Consider the following 13,544-nt stretch of genomic DNA (forward strand, 5'->3'; position numbering starts at 1 on the left):
TAAGCACCTACTATGTGTCAGGCACTGTGGGAAACACATAAGCACTTACTATGTGGCAGACACTGTGGGAAGCACATAAGCACCCACTATGTGTCAGGTACTGTGGGAAGCACATAAACACCCACTATGTGTCAGGCACTGTGGGAAGCACTGGGAATATAAAAAGAAGCAGAAGACAATTCTAGGCCTCCAGGAGTTTACAGTTTAATGAGGGAGAAAAAATGCCAACAAATATGCAGAGACGAGCTAGGCCTCATCAATGGAGGGGAATTGGGGACTGGCACATGAGGGTAGGGAAGAGCTGAGGATGATTTTAAAAGATGTGAGCATGGGTGACTAAAAGGATCATGTGTTCGAGTTCAGGGAAATTCAGAAGATGGGGGGCTTTTAAGGGAAAGATTTTGAGTTCCCTTTTAGAAAAGCTGCAGTAGATCTGCCTATGAATCATCTGGTTCAAAATGTCTACTAGGTTTTGGTGAGGCAGAACTGAAGCTTAGGAGAAAACCTGGACCTGAAAATATTGGTCCTGGTGCCATCTTGTAGAGTTAATGACTGAATTCATCTGGTCTGAAAAAGGCAGAGAAAGAATGTAGAGGGAAGAGAAGTCTTAGGACAGAGCCCTTGGGATACACTCACATGGGGAGTTGACACTGATGAAGATCCAGCAGAGGAGACTGAGAAGGAGCAGTCATAGAGGTAGGATGAGAACCAGAGCAATGTCACAGAAACCCAGACACTGGAGGGAGATAGGAAGAGAGGATGGTCAACAGTATCAGATGCCATCCGGAGGTCTAAAAGGATAAGTCCTGAGACAAGATCATTGGGTTGAATTGTTAGAGTCTGGTATCAGCAGGACCTGGGTTCAAGTGCCACACGTCAGCATCGTTAGCTATGTGACAGTGGAGAAGTCACTGCCTTTCTGATTCTTAGTTTCTTCCTCTTCAAGATGGCAGCACTGCCTGTGTTCTCTGACTCCCAAGGTGGCTGTGAAGCCTGAATGAAATAATGCACACGTGGAGCAAATTTAGAAACCCTTGTATAGATGCCAGTTATTATCATTGTTATTATAATATTAGAAATATCTAACAGTACAAGGTAGGACAGAAAAAAGGCAAGATAAAAATACCCAAAGTGCTGGAGAAGTTCAGAGGACGGAGGGACTGGGACTTTAGAGCTGGACAGGCAGGGATGACCACAGAAGGGAGGTGAGATACGAAGGAGGGCTTGAAGGACCGGTCAAGAGAGGTCATGAGGCGAATGGCGTATGGGGGGGGTGGCAAACAATATGAATGAAGGCGACAAGGTAGGAAAGCAATCACAATGACTGATATTGATAGAGAATTTTAAAGTTTGTAAAACACTTCGCATTCGTTGTTCCATTTGGGTCTCATAAGGACCTGGTGAGGTGGGTATCAGAGGTACCATTATCCCCACTTTACAGATGAGGAAAGTGAGTCTAAAAACTCAAGTGACTTGCCCATGGTCATATGGTATCACTGTCAGAGTCAGGATTTGAATCCAGCTCTTCCTAAAAGTTCCATCCTCTAGACACCAAGCAGAACCAGTCTGGTTAGAGTGGGGGATTTAATTAATTAACAATCAATTAACAAGCACTTATTAAACAATGGTCACCTAAAGGGAGTCATGACAGACGATGTTAGAAAGGTAGGTGGGACTAGATTGTATGGATGGTCTTTGGTGGGAGGGATTGCCTTTGAGTATTAACAAATACCTGATAGAGAGTTGCCACCCACCTTGCCAGCATCCTGCACCCGAATGGGTGGGGGCACTAGCTTTTTAAAAAGTGGAATGGGAACGGTCAATGATTCAGAAAAAAAAAACCCTTATAGAAGTCATGAAGCACAATGAAGGCCTAAATCACTCTGACAGAAATAGGAACTTTGGTCCAGAGCCTAGAACAATGTTTCTCTTTACCTAAATAGAAAGACATGAGAAAGGAAGCTCAGGCTCTGTCCCCAGCGCCAAGACTGGCTTGCTTTTGCTTCAAATTGACCATGGGGAAATGAGGAAGCTGACTGGGCCTGCCAGGGTCTACTGTAGGCTGGCCTCTGAAGCCATGCCAGTGACCCAGAGGGTAAAACCTCGTGGGATATTCCCACGATATCTGCCAGGCAACTGGGGGGGTTGGTGGTAAAGGCAGACCCGGGCACTGATGGGAGCCTAATGGCCACAAGCTGGTTTCCTTCGGGAACACGCAGAAACCTGGGAGATAACCAGTCCCCCAGAGCCCAGTTCGGGCAGTCTCCAGATCTGAGCCCGGGAAGGTGCCCTCACAGATGCCTTGGGCTGCAGGCTCAGGAGGATGCATCTCTACAAACCAGCCTGTGCAGATATCCCCAGCCCCAAGCTGGGGCTGGTGAAATCCAGTGACTTGGCTTTGAAGGGGAAACGCCCCCTTGTTGGGCCCCAAGTTCGACCTCCAGCATCGTGCGGGCCTGGTAGGATCAGTGGTGCCTCGGAACGGAAACATCTGGAGAAGTTTTTAAGGGTCCATGGTCTCTCGTTACAGGAGACGGTCCGGGCAGAGACAGGCATGCCTTACAGGTACCTCTTCATTAAGCTATCAATCTGCTGTCCCAGAGGCTTGCCGTGAAAAACCTGGGACTAAAATGCCTTGTAGAACCACAGTGTAGCAACTTGGAAAGGGAAGGGAATGGAAGAGAGGGCTGGATTTGGAGGGAGAAGATCCAGGTTCAAATTCTTGCTCTCCTACTTTCAACCTATGTGACCTCAGAGAACTCTGAGTTTGTTTCATCTATGGAACAAGGAAATAAACTCTAAGGTCCCATCCAGCTCTATCTAGGATCCTATGATCTCCAAAGAGGGAGAGAGTGGAGGGAATGGAAACACAGGAAAGAGAATAAGCATTTATTAAGCACCTACTGGGTGCTAGGCACTGAGCTAAGCTCTTTACAAATATACTCTCATTTGATCCCAAAGTCATATTCCTCTCCTTGCGTCACTCCAGTTATATGGAATTTTCTTTTTGTCTACAGACAGGGTCATATAAAAGGCTATTAAGAAGTATCTGTATAAGTACTGTGCACTTTGTTTTGTTCTGTGAATTGAAAATAAAATAAATTAAAAAAAATAAAACCTCTGTAACCATATCCAGGGCTGAGCCACTGGGTTTTGTCAGGCCCAAATTGGAGCTAGGTATGTTTGCACTTTGTATATCTCCAAGTGAGTTATCAGACTTCTCCCTGTTCCTTAAGGCCAGCTTGTGTGGGAGAGGCATGTATTTGTGTCTTGAGGCAAGTCTTTCCAGCTTCATCTGTAAAATATGGTTGGATCTAGGTCTGCAACCCAACTCACAAACTTAGTCACTGTGACATTGGGCAAGTTGTTTCTGGGCCTCAGTTTCTTTAGCTATAAAATGAGGTGTTCTGACTCAGTGACCGATGATTCCCCTTAGGAGCTGAGGTTTGGCCATTGAGCTCAACCCTCTCATTTTATGAAAAAGGAAAATGAGATTCCTAGAGGTCAAGGACCTACCCAAGGTGACATGGGTCTTCAGCAGCAGAACCAGAACTGAACCCTAAGGTTCTTTCCAGTTTTTGCCCTGGAGTGACTTACCCAACATCTGAATGGGAGATTTAGGATTTCCTGGCACTGTCAGAGACCTCCAACGAGCCTAGATGTTTTCTTTGAGGTATTAGGCATGTAATTTGTACTAATAGCTAATGGGGCCACTTAGATGTTGGGCAAGCCCTCTTTGAAATGACAGAAGATTTTATCATTGTAGTTCAAGATGAATGAGAGTTCTTTCTGTAAACTTTCAGGGCCATCATTTATCCTGTTAATGATTAAAGAGAGAGAGCACATTCTCTTTCAAGTGGGGCTAGGAGGGGGTTCCTTTTCCCATTACCCTGGGTGGAACATTGTGTGCCCTGGTGGACCAGTTGTTCTTTCTAGGAGAAGAGACCTGGTCTGTTAAGATATTCTGCAGCAGCCAGAATTATAGCTACATCCGGGGCTGGCAAAAAGGGCTTTCCTGATAGTGAAGTAAGCCAGTGTCAGCCTCAATGGTGTTGAGGAAAGAAAGATCAAATGCACAGAGATCAGATGCAGCCAAAACAGGCTTAACCTTTACAAAAAGCCTTGGTCTTAGGTCACTGAGGCCCATACTCAGGCTTTCCGTCAGCCAGGGCAGGCATGATTATTAAATGTTTAACGAAAATGCTAAAGGACTTTATTTTTAATATTTGCAGGCCCACTTTGATTTAGTCACTGTTGTGCTAATTTATTAATGACTAAAAATTGCTAATAATTGACTAATTCCATTATACCAAGTTGCTGTGATAAGACACCTCTCTGGATAAAAAGAACTTTGCAGGCTGCTTGTGGGTAGAGGAGACTGTTCAACCATTTGGGAAGGGAGCTGAAGGGAAATATTTACCAGATGGTAGGATCCTGGGGTGGGAGCTGGGAGAGACCTCAGAGGCCATCTAGATCATCACTCTGCTCCCCTCACCCCAGTCTCTACTTCCCACCTGCATTCCATCTCCCAATTCCACTTGCTTCCGAGGAAAATCCTTTTTCTTTCTTTTTTCCCTTTGCTCTCCTATGAAGTAATGAGTGTGTATCCTGTTGAGGCTGATTTGATCAGGCTTGGAAGGAGATGAGTCTTTTCCACTTCCTCTTTTCCCTTCTTTTTGCTTTCTCTCCTTCTTTCTTCTCCCTTTATTCTTCTTCTTTCTGCCCTTTCCTCTTCCCTTTCTCCCTCCTTCTCCTCCTTCTCCATCACCAGCTTTTTGCCTCCTTAAGCTCAGCTGAAGAATGCCGTGGATGACACCATATGCACAGTAGGTTAGTCTTCCTTTTAGCCTCAACTACTCGTAATTGCACAAAGGACCCCATAGTTGCCTATTTCTAGTTCCATGTTCTTTCATTTAAAAATGGGGAATCCAGATTTGACTTTGGCAGCATAGAAGAAAAAAAATGAGGTGAGAAGAGCCTGCTTTTGGCAGCCTATGCAAGGGCTGGGTGAGTACGGGGTCCCAGTCAGTGGGGAAATAGTCCCATCTACTGGTATTCTTTCACCGGCAAAGTCCATGAAATTTTGAAGAGAAAGTAGAATCAATGGCTATGGAATGGATGGGACTGTGTGTCCAGAGATGCAAAATAGGTAGAAGGTAGGTAACACACTGGATGTGGAGTCAGGAAGGTCTGAATTCAAATCCAGCCTCAGACACTAACCAATTGTTCATGGGCAAGTCACTTAACCTCTCTCAGCCTCAGTTTCTTCATCTGTCAAACGGGGCTAATAATGGCACATACTTTGTAGGGTTGTTCTGACGATCAACTGTGATAACATGTAAAGCACTTTTTAAACCTCAAAGCACTACATAAATTTTATTTTTATAATAATAATTGTTAAGGCCTTGGCTCAAAAATCTTCCTGCCCATCATAGAGAGAAAAATCATCTTCTCTGGATCCTGGCAGGAAGTTAAGAGGGAGATTTTGGAGAGGATGAGTTTGGAGGATTGAGAGTAAAATAGACTTCATTTAAACCATAAGTTTAAGTTGGCAAGAAAACTTGATTTAGTCATCTTTTACAAAAAAGTACATTCTTGTTGGCGTTTAATGTTACCAGTCTTGGAAATAAGTTGGCTTTTCACTTTTAGACATTTAACAAGGAGTTCACTGTGATGGCTTCTGCAGAGGTGCTGGAAAGCTTAATGAGCCCCGGACTTGGAATCAGGAAGTCTGAGGAAGAATCCCAGCCCTGCCACCCTTCTCGGGGCCTCAGTTTCCTCATCTGTTAAATGTGGAGATTGGCCTAGGTGACCTCTAAAGGTCCTTTCCACCTCCTGAACTTATGAATGTCTAAATCCACCATCATTCAGTCAATGGTCAACAAGCAGTTATTCCACTGGAGGCATTCAGCACTAGGTTCTCGGGATACAAAGGCAAAGATGAATTTGTTCTTGCCCTTGAGGAGCTTCCATTCTATAGGAAGAGACAACATGTACGAAGAAGTACCTTGGGTGAGTAGGGAACAGAAGAGTGATTTCATCAGTGGAGAAAGCTCCTTCCTGGAGAGGAATTTCCTTTTCCAATGAAGACCTGAACCTTCTCCATAACTTATATCTCTGCAACTTAACATTGACAAGTTAAATGACTTGCCCGGGTTATATAGTCAGGATGTGGCTAAGTTGAGACCCAGCTCTTCCTGACTCCAAGGCCACCTCTATCCACTGTGACTCCCATAGAAAACATGGATGTAATAAATATGGCCTCAGGAATTCAAGATCTCTCAAAATGACAAGGCTGCCTCCAAGCCTGGATGCATCCATCTCAGAAGAGGTGCTCATCTGCTTAAGATCAAGAAAGAACAAACATAATGAAGAAACCTTTTAAACCCAGTCTTGGGCTTGCCAAGGCAGGACGTGTGCTTTTGATAACGTACTCATGGCCATGTGGAAGCTGGGGGGAGGGAATGGATGCAAACTCCTTTCCTCCACCCAACTCCAAGGAAACATCTAAAAAGAGTCTTGCCTTGATTCCTAGCCAGAAAGGAAGAAGGAGGTAAGATGGTGGCCTACTTCCTTTTGTACATCTGATGTGTCATCAATTCCTTACATTCCATAGCCAATAAGGGAAATCTTCATCATCTCACAGTATAATCTCCACTGAGTCACAAAGGGCTGGAAGCATCCCTCTCCCTCCTCACCCACCGTATCATGACCATATAGTTATCATCTGGAGCCAGGAACAGCAACATGGCTCATGGAATGACCCCCACCATTCATGTGACAGAAGATGAGAAGTCTCATCTCAGACTGAGGTCATTCATGGACTCATTACTATCTCACACCCGAGCTTGAAATTTGCAGCTCATCACTACTCCTGGGTAGTCACAAATCTCCAAAGAAGATAGAAAGGTGTTATTCCTGATTTAAAGATTGGAAACCAAGGCAGGGCAAGGGCTTCCCAGGCTCCATTCTGGAGCTCCCAGTCTAATGCCCCCCTGCGGAGGGGAGGGGGGAAGCTAGCTAGTGTCCAGCCTGAGTAAGTGAAGACGCTTCTCTATACTGCTAGTGGAAGGAGGAGATTATTCACTGTAGAAATCATGAGCAATCACCTCTCACACTTTGGATGGAAGCATCTTCCCTTGGAAGAAGAACCAGTGGAGTTTAGAAGAGTTCAGAGATTATTTCTGTAGTGCTTTAATCGAGGCACTCACCTCATAATGACCCTGAGAGGCTGATGCTGTAAAGGTATCATTATCCCTATTTTGCAGATGAGAAAGCTGAGGCTCAGAAAGTTTAAATCAACTGGGTGCTAAGTTCATAGGCTATAGGAAGGAGAATTTTGTGCCTCCCCAGCCATTTCCCCCACCCCCAGGCATTTGGCTGGAGGCAAAGTAAAACTTACTGCATAGACCCTTCTACTTCTGAAATTCAGTAACCCCAAGACTATGAGTCTCCTTGGCCCTCTAAGGAGATATTTGTTTGTTTGTTTAAAAATTCTACCATCCACCAATATCTACATTACTGAGGAATCAAGTGCAAACAAAGGAAAGAAATTACAAAGGAAGAAAATTTCAACAGAGATTTTTCCAAATTTTGTCTTAGAAGAAAATTCTGAATTCTTCCTTTGTCCCTTTATTTAAGTTCAATGACGGGAGGTCAAGGCATAGCCCAGGCTTCAGCCTGTGTGCTTCTCTTGCTAGTTGTCAAGCTGGTGAGTTCCCTTATTAAAGAATTGGCATGGGGCAGCTAGGTGGCACAGTGAGTAGAGCACCAGCCCTGGAGTCAGGAGGACCTGAGTTCAAATTCAGCCTCAGACACTTGACACATTTACTAGCTGTGTGACTTTGGGCAAGTTACTTAACCCCAATTGCCCTGCCCCCCCCCCCCCCCCAAAAAAAGAGTTGGCATGGAGCTTTGCTTCCCCTTATTCCATTTCTGGAGCATTTTCTGAGACCATAGTTATTCATTTCAATTAAACAAACATTTAGTTATTTCTATTTTATTTTAAAATACATTTTATTGATGCTTTTGGTTTTTGTCATTGCCTCTTTTTAAAGATACATTTTATTTGTTTCATTAACTATTTTCCAATTACATTAAACATGTTTTAACGTTCATTTTAAAAATTCTTCCTCCCATCCCTCCCCCATCCTTGAGAAAGTACGAAGTGTGATAATCGTTATACATGCCCAGTTGTATTATCATTGTTTTTGTAGATATACACTTCCCTCCCTCCCACCCCCTCTGTATCGCCATCTTGGAAGTGAATTCTAATTTATAATAATAAAAAAACCGGTTCAACGAAAACAACCCACTTAGTGAATGTCTATGACCATGTTCATGCCACTCTGCCCTCTGAGTTTCTCATCTCTGCACTCAAGGGGCTTGAAGGCGGTACAGACATATAACTAGATTGGGAATTAAAAGATTATTGAGAACACTGCCAACAAGGGAGAGCAGGAAAGACTTCTTAGGAGGTAACTCAGGAGCCGAGTCTTGAGGGATGCTTGGAATTCTCAGAGTTTGAACTGATGACCAGAGTACATGTCAGTCACGGGGGACAGGCTGTACAAAGGTGGAAGATGAAATGAAGGTGGTCAGGGAAGAGCAAAAACAAAAATACTGGGACTGGAATTTTCAGTGTTTGAAAGTGTGTCATATGAAAAAGGTCGAAAAGGTAGGCTAGAGCCAGGTTGTAACGGGCTTGAAATGCCAAGTTGAAGATGTTATCTTTTGTTCTAAAGAAAATGGGGAGCCATGGAGGTTCTTGAGCAAGAGAGCAGCATGGCTTTAGGCTGATAATGTTGGCAGCTGTGTAGAGAATGCACTGGCAAGCAGAGACTTGAAGCTTGAAGTCCAATTAGCTATAAGGTCACCATTGCTGTTTTTTCTCCTTCCTTTTCCTATTTCTTGAGAGATATAGCTTTCATGTATTTTTCAGAGGCTTCTGATGAGTTCTGATGAAATTTAAATGAATTCTTGGAGATATCATAAATTTACAGAATTTGAGAGTTGGAAGGGGCCTCAGTGGCTCCATCCATTAGGGAAGTGAGGTAGTAGATAGAGATAGAGAATGGATAGAGAGAGAGTGGATAGAATACAGGACTGGAGTCAGGAAGACCCATCTCCCTAAGTTCAAATTTGGCCTCAGACACTTACTAGCTGTGTGACCCTGGGCAAGTCACTTAACCCTGTTTGCCTCAGTTCCTCATCTGTAAAATAAGCTGAAGAAGAAGATGGCAAACTGCTTCAGTATCTTTGCCATGAAAACTCCAAGGAGAGTTGGACATGACTGAACAACAAAAGCCCCATCCATACCTGAAAGGGGCCACCTAGACCAACATGTATATGTATAGAAATGTCGAAGATGAAAAACTCAGTCACCTGCATTGAGCTTGTCTAAGCTAGTATCACTCTGGAGAGAAGTAAAATAAAAAGATAGAAATGTCCTTGGTGATTCATAAGAGCAAAGACCATTGGCCTCCTTTGCTCTGAGACTTAACCGTGGAGTTTTTCCTAATGAGACCTTGAACTTGATGAGGCAGGTTTGTCTCCCAAATGGGCTAAGTCTAATGTGAGTGACTAAGGGCACTCTCTGCTATGCTGGTGTAGAATATATGGTTTCCATGGTGACTTAGTTTTATTTCCAGCGAAGACTAATCAGAGAAAAAAGAAAAACAAGAAAGCTCTGAAGACGCGTATCAATGGTTTAAAAATTGTAAAGGGGTGAACGATACTGTTTGATCCCAGAATCAAGAGTGGCAAAAGTTTACATAGGTCCTTGGATGGCTTAGTTTTTGTGTAAATAGAACTTTCACTAGGGTGGGGTGAATGGGCCTTTGCCCCAGGGTGCTTATTTTAGAGATTACCAAATTAGAGGGTGCTTGCCTTCTTTTCTTGCATTGAGGTGACTTCCTCTCCTGTGTCACCCTGCTCCCCACTTCCCCCTGGACCCTCCACCAGCAGCAGCCTTACAAGCCCTGTAATTCCTGGGTTTCTGTGTTTGCCTTATAAGGCCAACTGTGTGCTATGTCAACTCTCTCAATTCAGGGTGCCTTTATGGTTACTTGTCCTGGGTAGAAAAATTTCAAGTTACAGCTCTGGTTATGAAAAAGTATCATGGAGTCCTTCCTAATTGTGCGATGAGTTACCAAGAGAAGCACCAGACAGGTTGTTAATTATACCTAGAGAACTGGAGTTTATTCATAGAATTAGGAAGGAGACTTTAGGCATTAACTAATGAATCCTCCTATGCCATGCAGGACTTCCTTCCACAGAACACCAGGTGAAGGTCACCTTGTCTTGATTTGAATACGTCTAATCACAGAGAACTCACTTCTTCACAAGGCATCCCATTCAGTGTGTGCTCTAATTAATAAAATATTCTTTCTTCTATTAAATTAAGATCTGCCTTCCTCTAGTTTTTACTCATTGGCCCTGGCTCTGCCCTCTGGAAATAACAGAATAATTTGACATCCTTTCCCATACAAGACTACTTTTTGTCTCTGTTAATTGATCTTAAGAGGTAACACTAACGTTACAGAATTTGGAGTTAGAAACTTAGTTTCAAGGATCAGCTCTAAGATTTTCTAGCTGTGTGACCCTCAACCACTCAGATTCTTAGGCCCCTCATTCGTAAAACAGGGGTAGAAATCCATGCCCTAACTTACCTCAGATGACCATTTGGAGGAAAATGCTTTGTACATCTGAGTGTGAGCTTTTGACATTCTACCTACGTTCTCTGCTATTAGAGGAAAAGACCAGAATCACTACATGACAAATGGTTTCTCTTAATTAGGGTAGGCGGGAATGACTAGAGTAGGCTTCAGAGTGGATTAGGAACTAGAGCCTGAGGTGTATGGGGGTGAGGGAGGAGGAAGAAGCCGGATTCCTTCTGGACCAAAGTTCCTTTCTGGAATTTGGCAGACTTTTCTAGAAAGATGGACCTGGAAAGTCAGGAGGAATCATGGAATGTTCAATGTAGTAGGGTCTCCAGAAAGCATCTGGTCTAGCCCCTTTATTTTACAAACGAAAAAGAGAAGGTCCAGATATGGGAGGTGACTTGCCCCTGGTCAAGGAAGTAGTTATTAACAGAGCCAGGACTAAAAGTCAAGCCAGTTGCCTTTTTGCTCCATCATTTCTGAGTCTGAGTTCCCCAGGCATCCAGGGGACCCCACCCTTTTCATGGCTTTGTGTGAACAGTAGCTATGGAGTGATCAAATGGTGATCAGACAAGTCTGTGACCTCAGGGCCCTTTACAATGCACCAACCACCTTAGACTCCTCATCTTGTCCCAACCTACCTTTTTAAACAATGTTGTCCAACACAAACCTGCTTCAGACAATATCCCAACATTCCATGCATTTTCCCCCTGATGCTTAGTTCACAGGAATGCCTTTTCTTTTTCCCTTTATCTAATTCAATAAATAACCTATTTTGCACCAGGTCCTAGGCATACAAAGAGAAAAATTAAATAGCTCTTACCCTAACCATCAGCATATACACAGATAAGTGCATACAAAATACAGAGTATATTCAAAATAATTTTGGCAAGGGCTGGGTGGACTTATAGATAGCACTAACATCTGGGGGAGGGAGATCAGAAAATGCTTCATGCAAGAGATGGCATTTGAGCTAAGTCTTGATGGGTTCCAAGAAGCAGAAGCTATGAAGGAAAATGTTCCAGAGATGAGGCACAGCCTACATAAAGGCAAGGGAGATGTGTGAAGGGGAATAATGTGAAATTAGTCTGGAAAGACTGAGTGGAATCATGTTGTGTAATGGCAAAGAAAGGTATCTGTATTTTATCCTGGAGGTTATAGGTAGAGTCTGGGGACAAGATGGGGAGTTCTGAGGTGGTATGATGCATTGTAAAGGGCCCTGAGGTCACAGATTTTTCTGATCACCATATGATCGTTCAGTAGCTACTGTACACACAAAGCCATGAAAAGGGTGGGGTCCCCTGGATGCCTGGGGGAGAGGTGGTTCTGGGAACTAGACTCAGAAATGATGGAGCCAGAAGGTATCGGAGCCTGAACAAATTCAACCCATCCTGAGAGCCCAGCAAAAGTCCTGTTTTACCTGTGAATCTTCACAGACTAATGAGGACTGTAGTGCTCATAGAGACTGTTGTCTACACTCCTTAGGCAGTGATTAATTGTGCCTAGTTTGATATTCTCCATTAACTTCTTGCAGCCTCCCCCCACCCCAGACAATATTTATAGGTTCAGAGCTTTAGAAGTTGTCTTCTTATTGTTATTCAGGTGCTTCAGTTGTGTCTGACTCTTCATGATCCTATTTGGGGTTTTCTTGGCAGAAATACTGGAGCAGTTTGCCATTTCCTTCTCCAGTTCATTTTACAGCTGAGGAAATTGAGGCAAACAGGGTTAAGTGACTTACCCAGGGTCACACAGCTAGTAGGTGTCTGAGGTCAGATTTGAATTTAGGTTCTCCTGACTCCAAGCCTGACGAAGTCATCTAGGCTAACACAAACCTGACTCCCAAACCTCAGGACTCTTTCCACTATGTTCCAGCTAGGTGGCTCAGTGGACAGAGTGCTGGGTCTAGAGTCAGGAAGACCTGAGTTCAAATATATCCTCTTACTGGCTGTGTGATTCTGGTCAAGTCACTTTTGTTTGCCTTAATTCACTGGAGAAAGAAATGGCCAATCACTCTAATATCTTTGATGAGAAAACTCCATGGACAGTGTGGTCCATGGTGTTATAAAGAGGCACACATGACAGACCAACAGCAACACATTGCCTCCTATATACCTTGTAAGCTCTCTGTAGTCAGGGTCCATATATTATTCTCCTGTGTAAGTAATAATAACAATAATAATTACAACTCATTTCTCAACCTCCTTGAGGTTTGCGAAGTCCCTTCCAATTTTATTTCTCATGATTCTATTTTCTCTGAAGGGGTATGGAAAGGGTATGTACTTTTAAGAAGTAAGAGCCTTTGGTAGAGAGAAAGCATGGTAATAGCAGGTCAGCATGAGAAGGAGGGAGACCTGGGGTCAAGTCTCAGTTTTGACACATATTAGCTGGGTGACCATCAGCAAATCATTTAACTTCTTGAGGCTCCAGGTTACTTGCTTAATAGAGGGAATTTCCACACTCAGAGTTCCCATGCAGCTCAAAGAAAAGTAGGTCTGAAACACACACACACACACACACACACACACACACACACACACACACACACACACAGGACCTTTGATGGTAAATGTTTTCTTAACTAGTAAAAATTTGGGGAAAGCTTGGATGAGATGATGTCTAAGGAGCCTTCCTGCTTTATCATTTGAGTGCATGAACACCTTCACTAGGCACCCGGGGACTACACCCTTTTTGTGGCCCTTCGTGGATGGTAGCTATTCGGTGATCTAAGGGGGGTAACAAATCTGTGTCCTCAGGAAGGACAGTGTCTCCCAGGGCTATGGGTTATATTTTTCAACTTAAAAAAAGAAAGGACTCCAGTGATTTATTTTAAACTTGGCCTAATTTCTGCCAGTCCCTAGCCCTGTGCTGATTGGTTCTGAGCCC

General features: G+C 43.7%; 1 protein-coding gene across 3 annotated transcripts in view; it reads left to right on the forward strand.

Annotated features, from left to right (window-relative positions):
- KCNAB1 (potassium voltage-gated channel subfamily A member regulatory beta subunit 1) overlaps positions 1-13,544 on the forward strand; it is a 453,996-nt gene that overhangs the window by 25,960 nt on the left and 414,492 nt on the right. Inside the window, exon 1 of one of the 3 annotated variants that reach the window (XM_036757676.1) lies at positions 2,324-2,565. The exons of the other annotated variants lie outside the window; for them this stretch is intronic. Coding sequence (XP_036613571.1) covers positions 2,324-2,565 — 242 coding nt within the window. Of the gene's footprint in view, positions 1-2,323; positions 2,566-13,544 lie in introns of those variants that run through there. 3 annotated transcript variants of the gene reach the window in all.

The sequence above is a fragment of the Trichosurus vulpecula genome, chromosome 4 (assembly GCF_011100635.1).
Source record: "Trichosurus vulpecula isolate mTriVul1 chromosome 4, mTriVul1.pri, whole genome shotgun sequence".
In the NCBI taxonomy this organism is placed as follows: Eukaryota; Metazoa; Chordata; class Mammalia; order Diprotodontia; family Phalangeridae; genus Trichosurus; species Trichosurus vulpecula.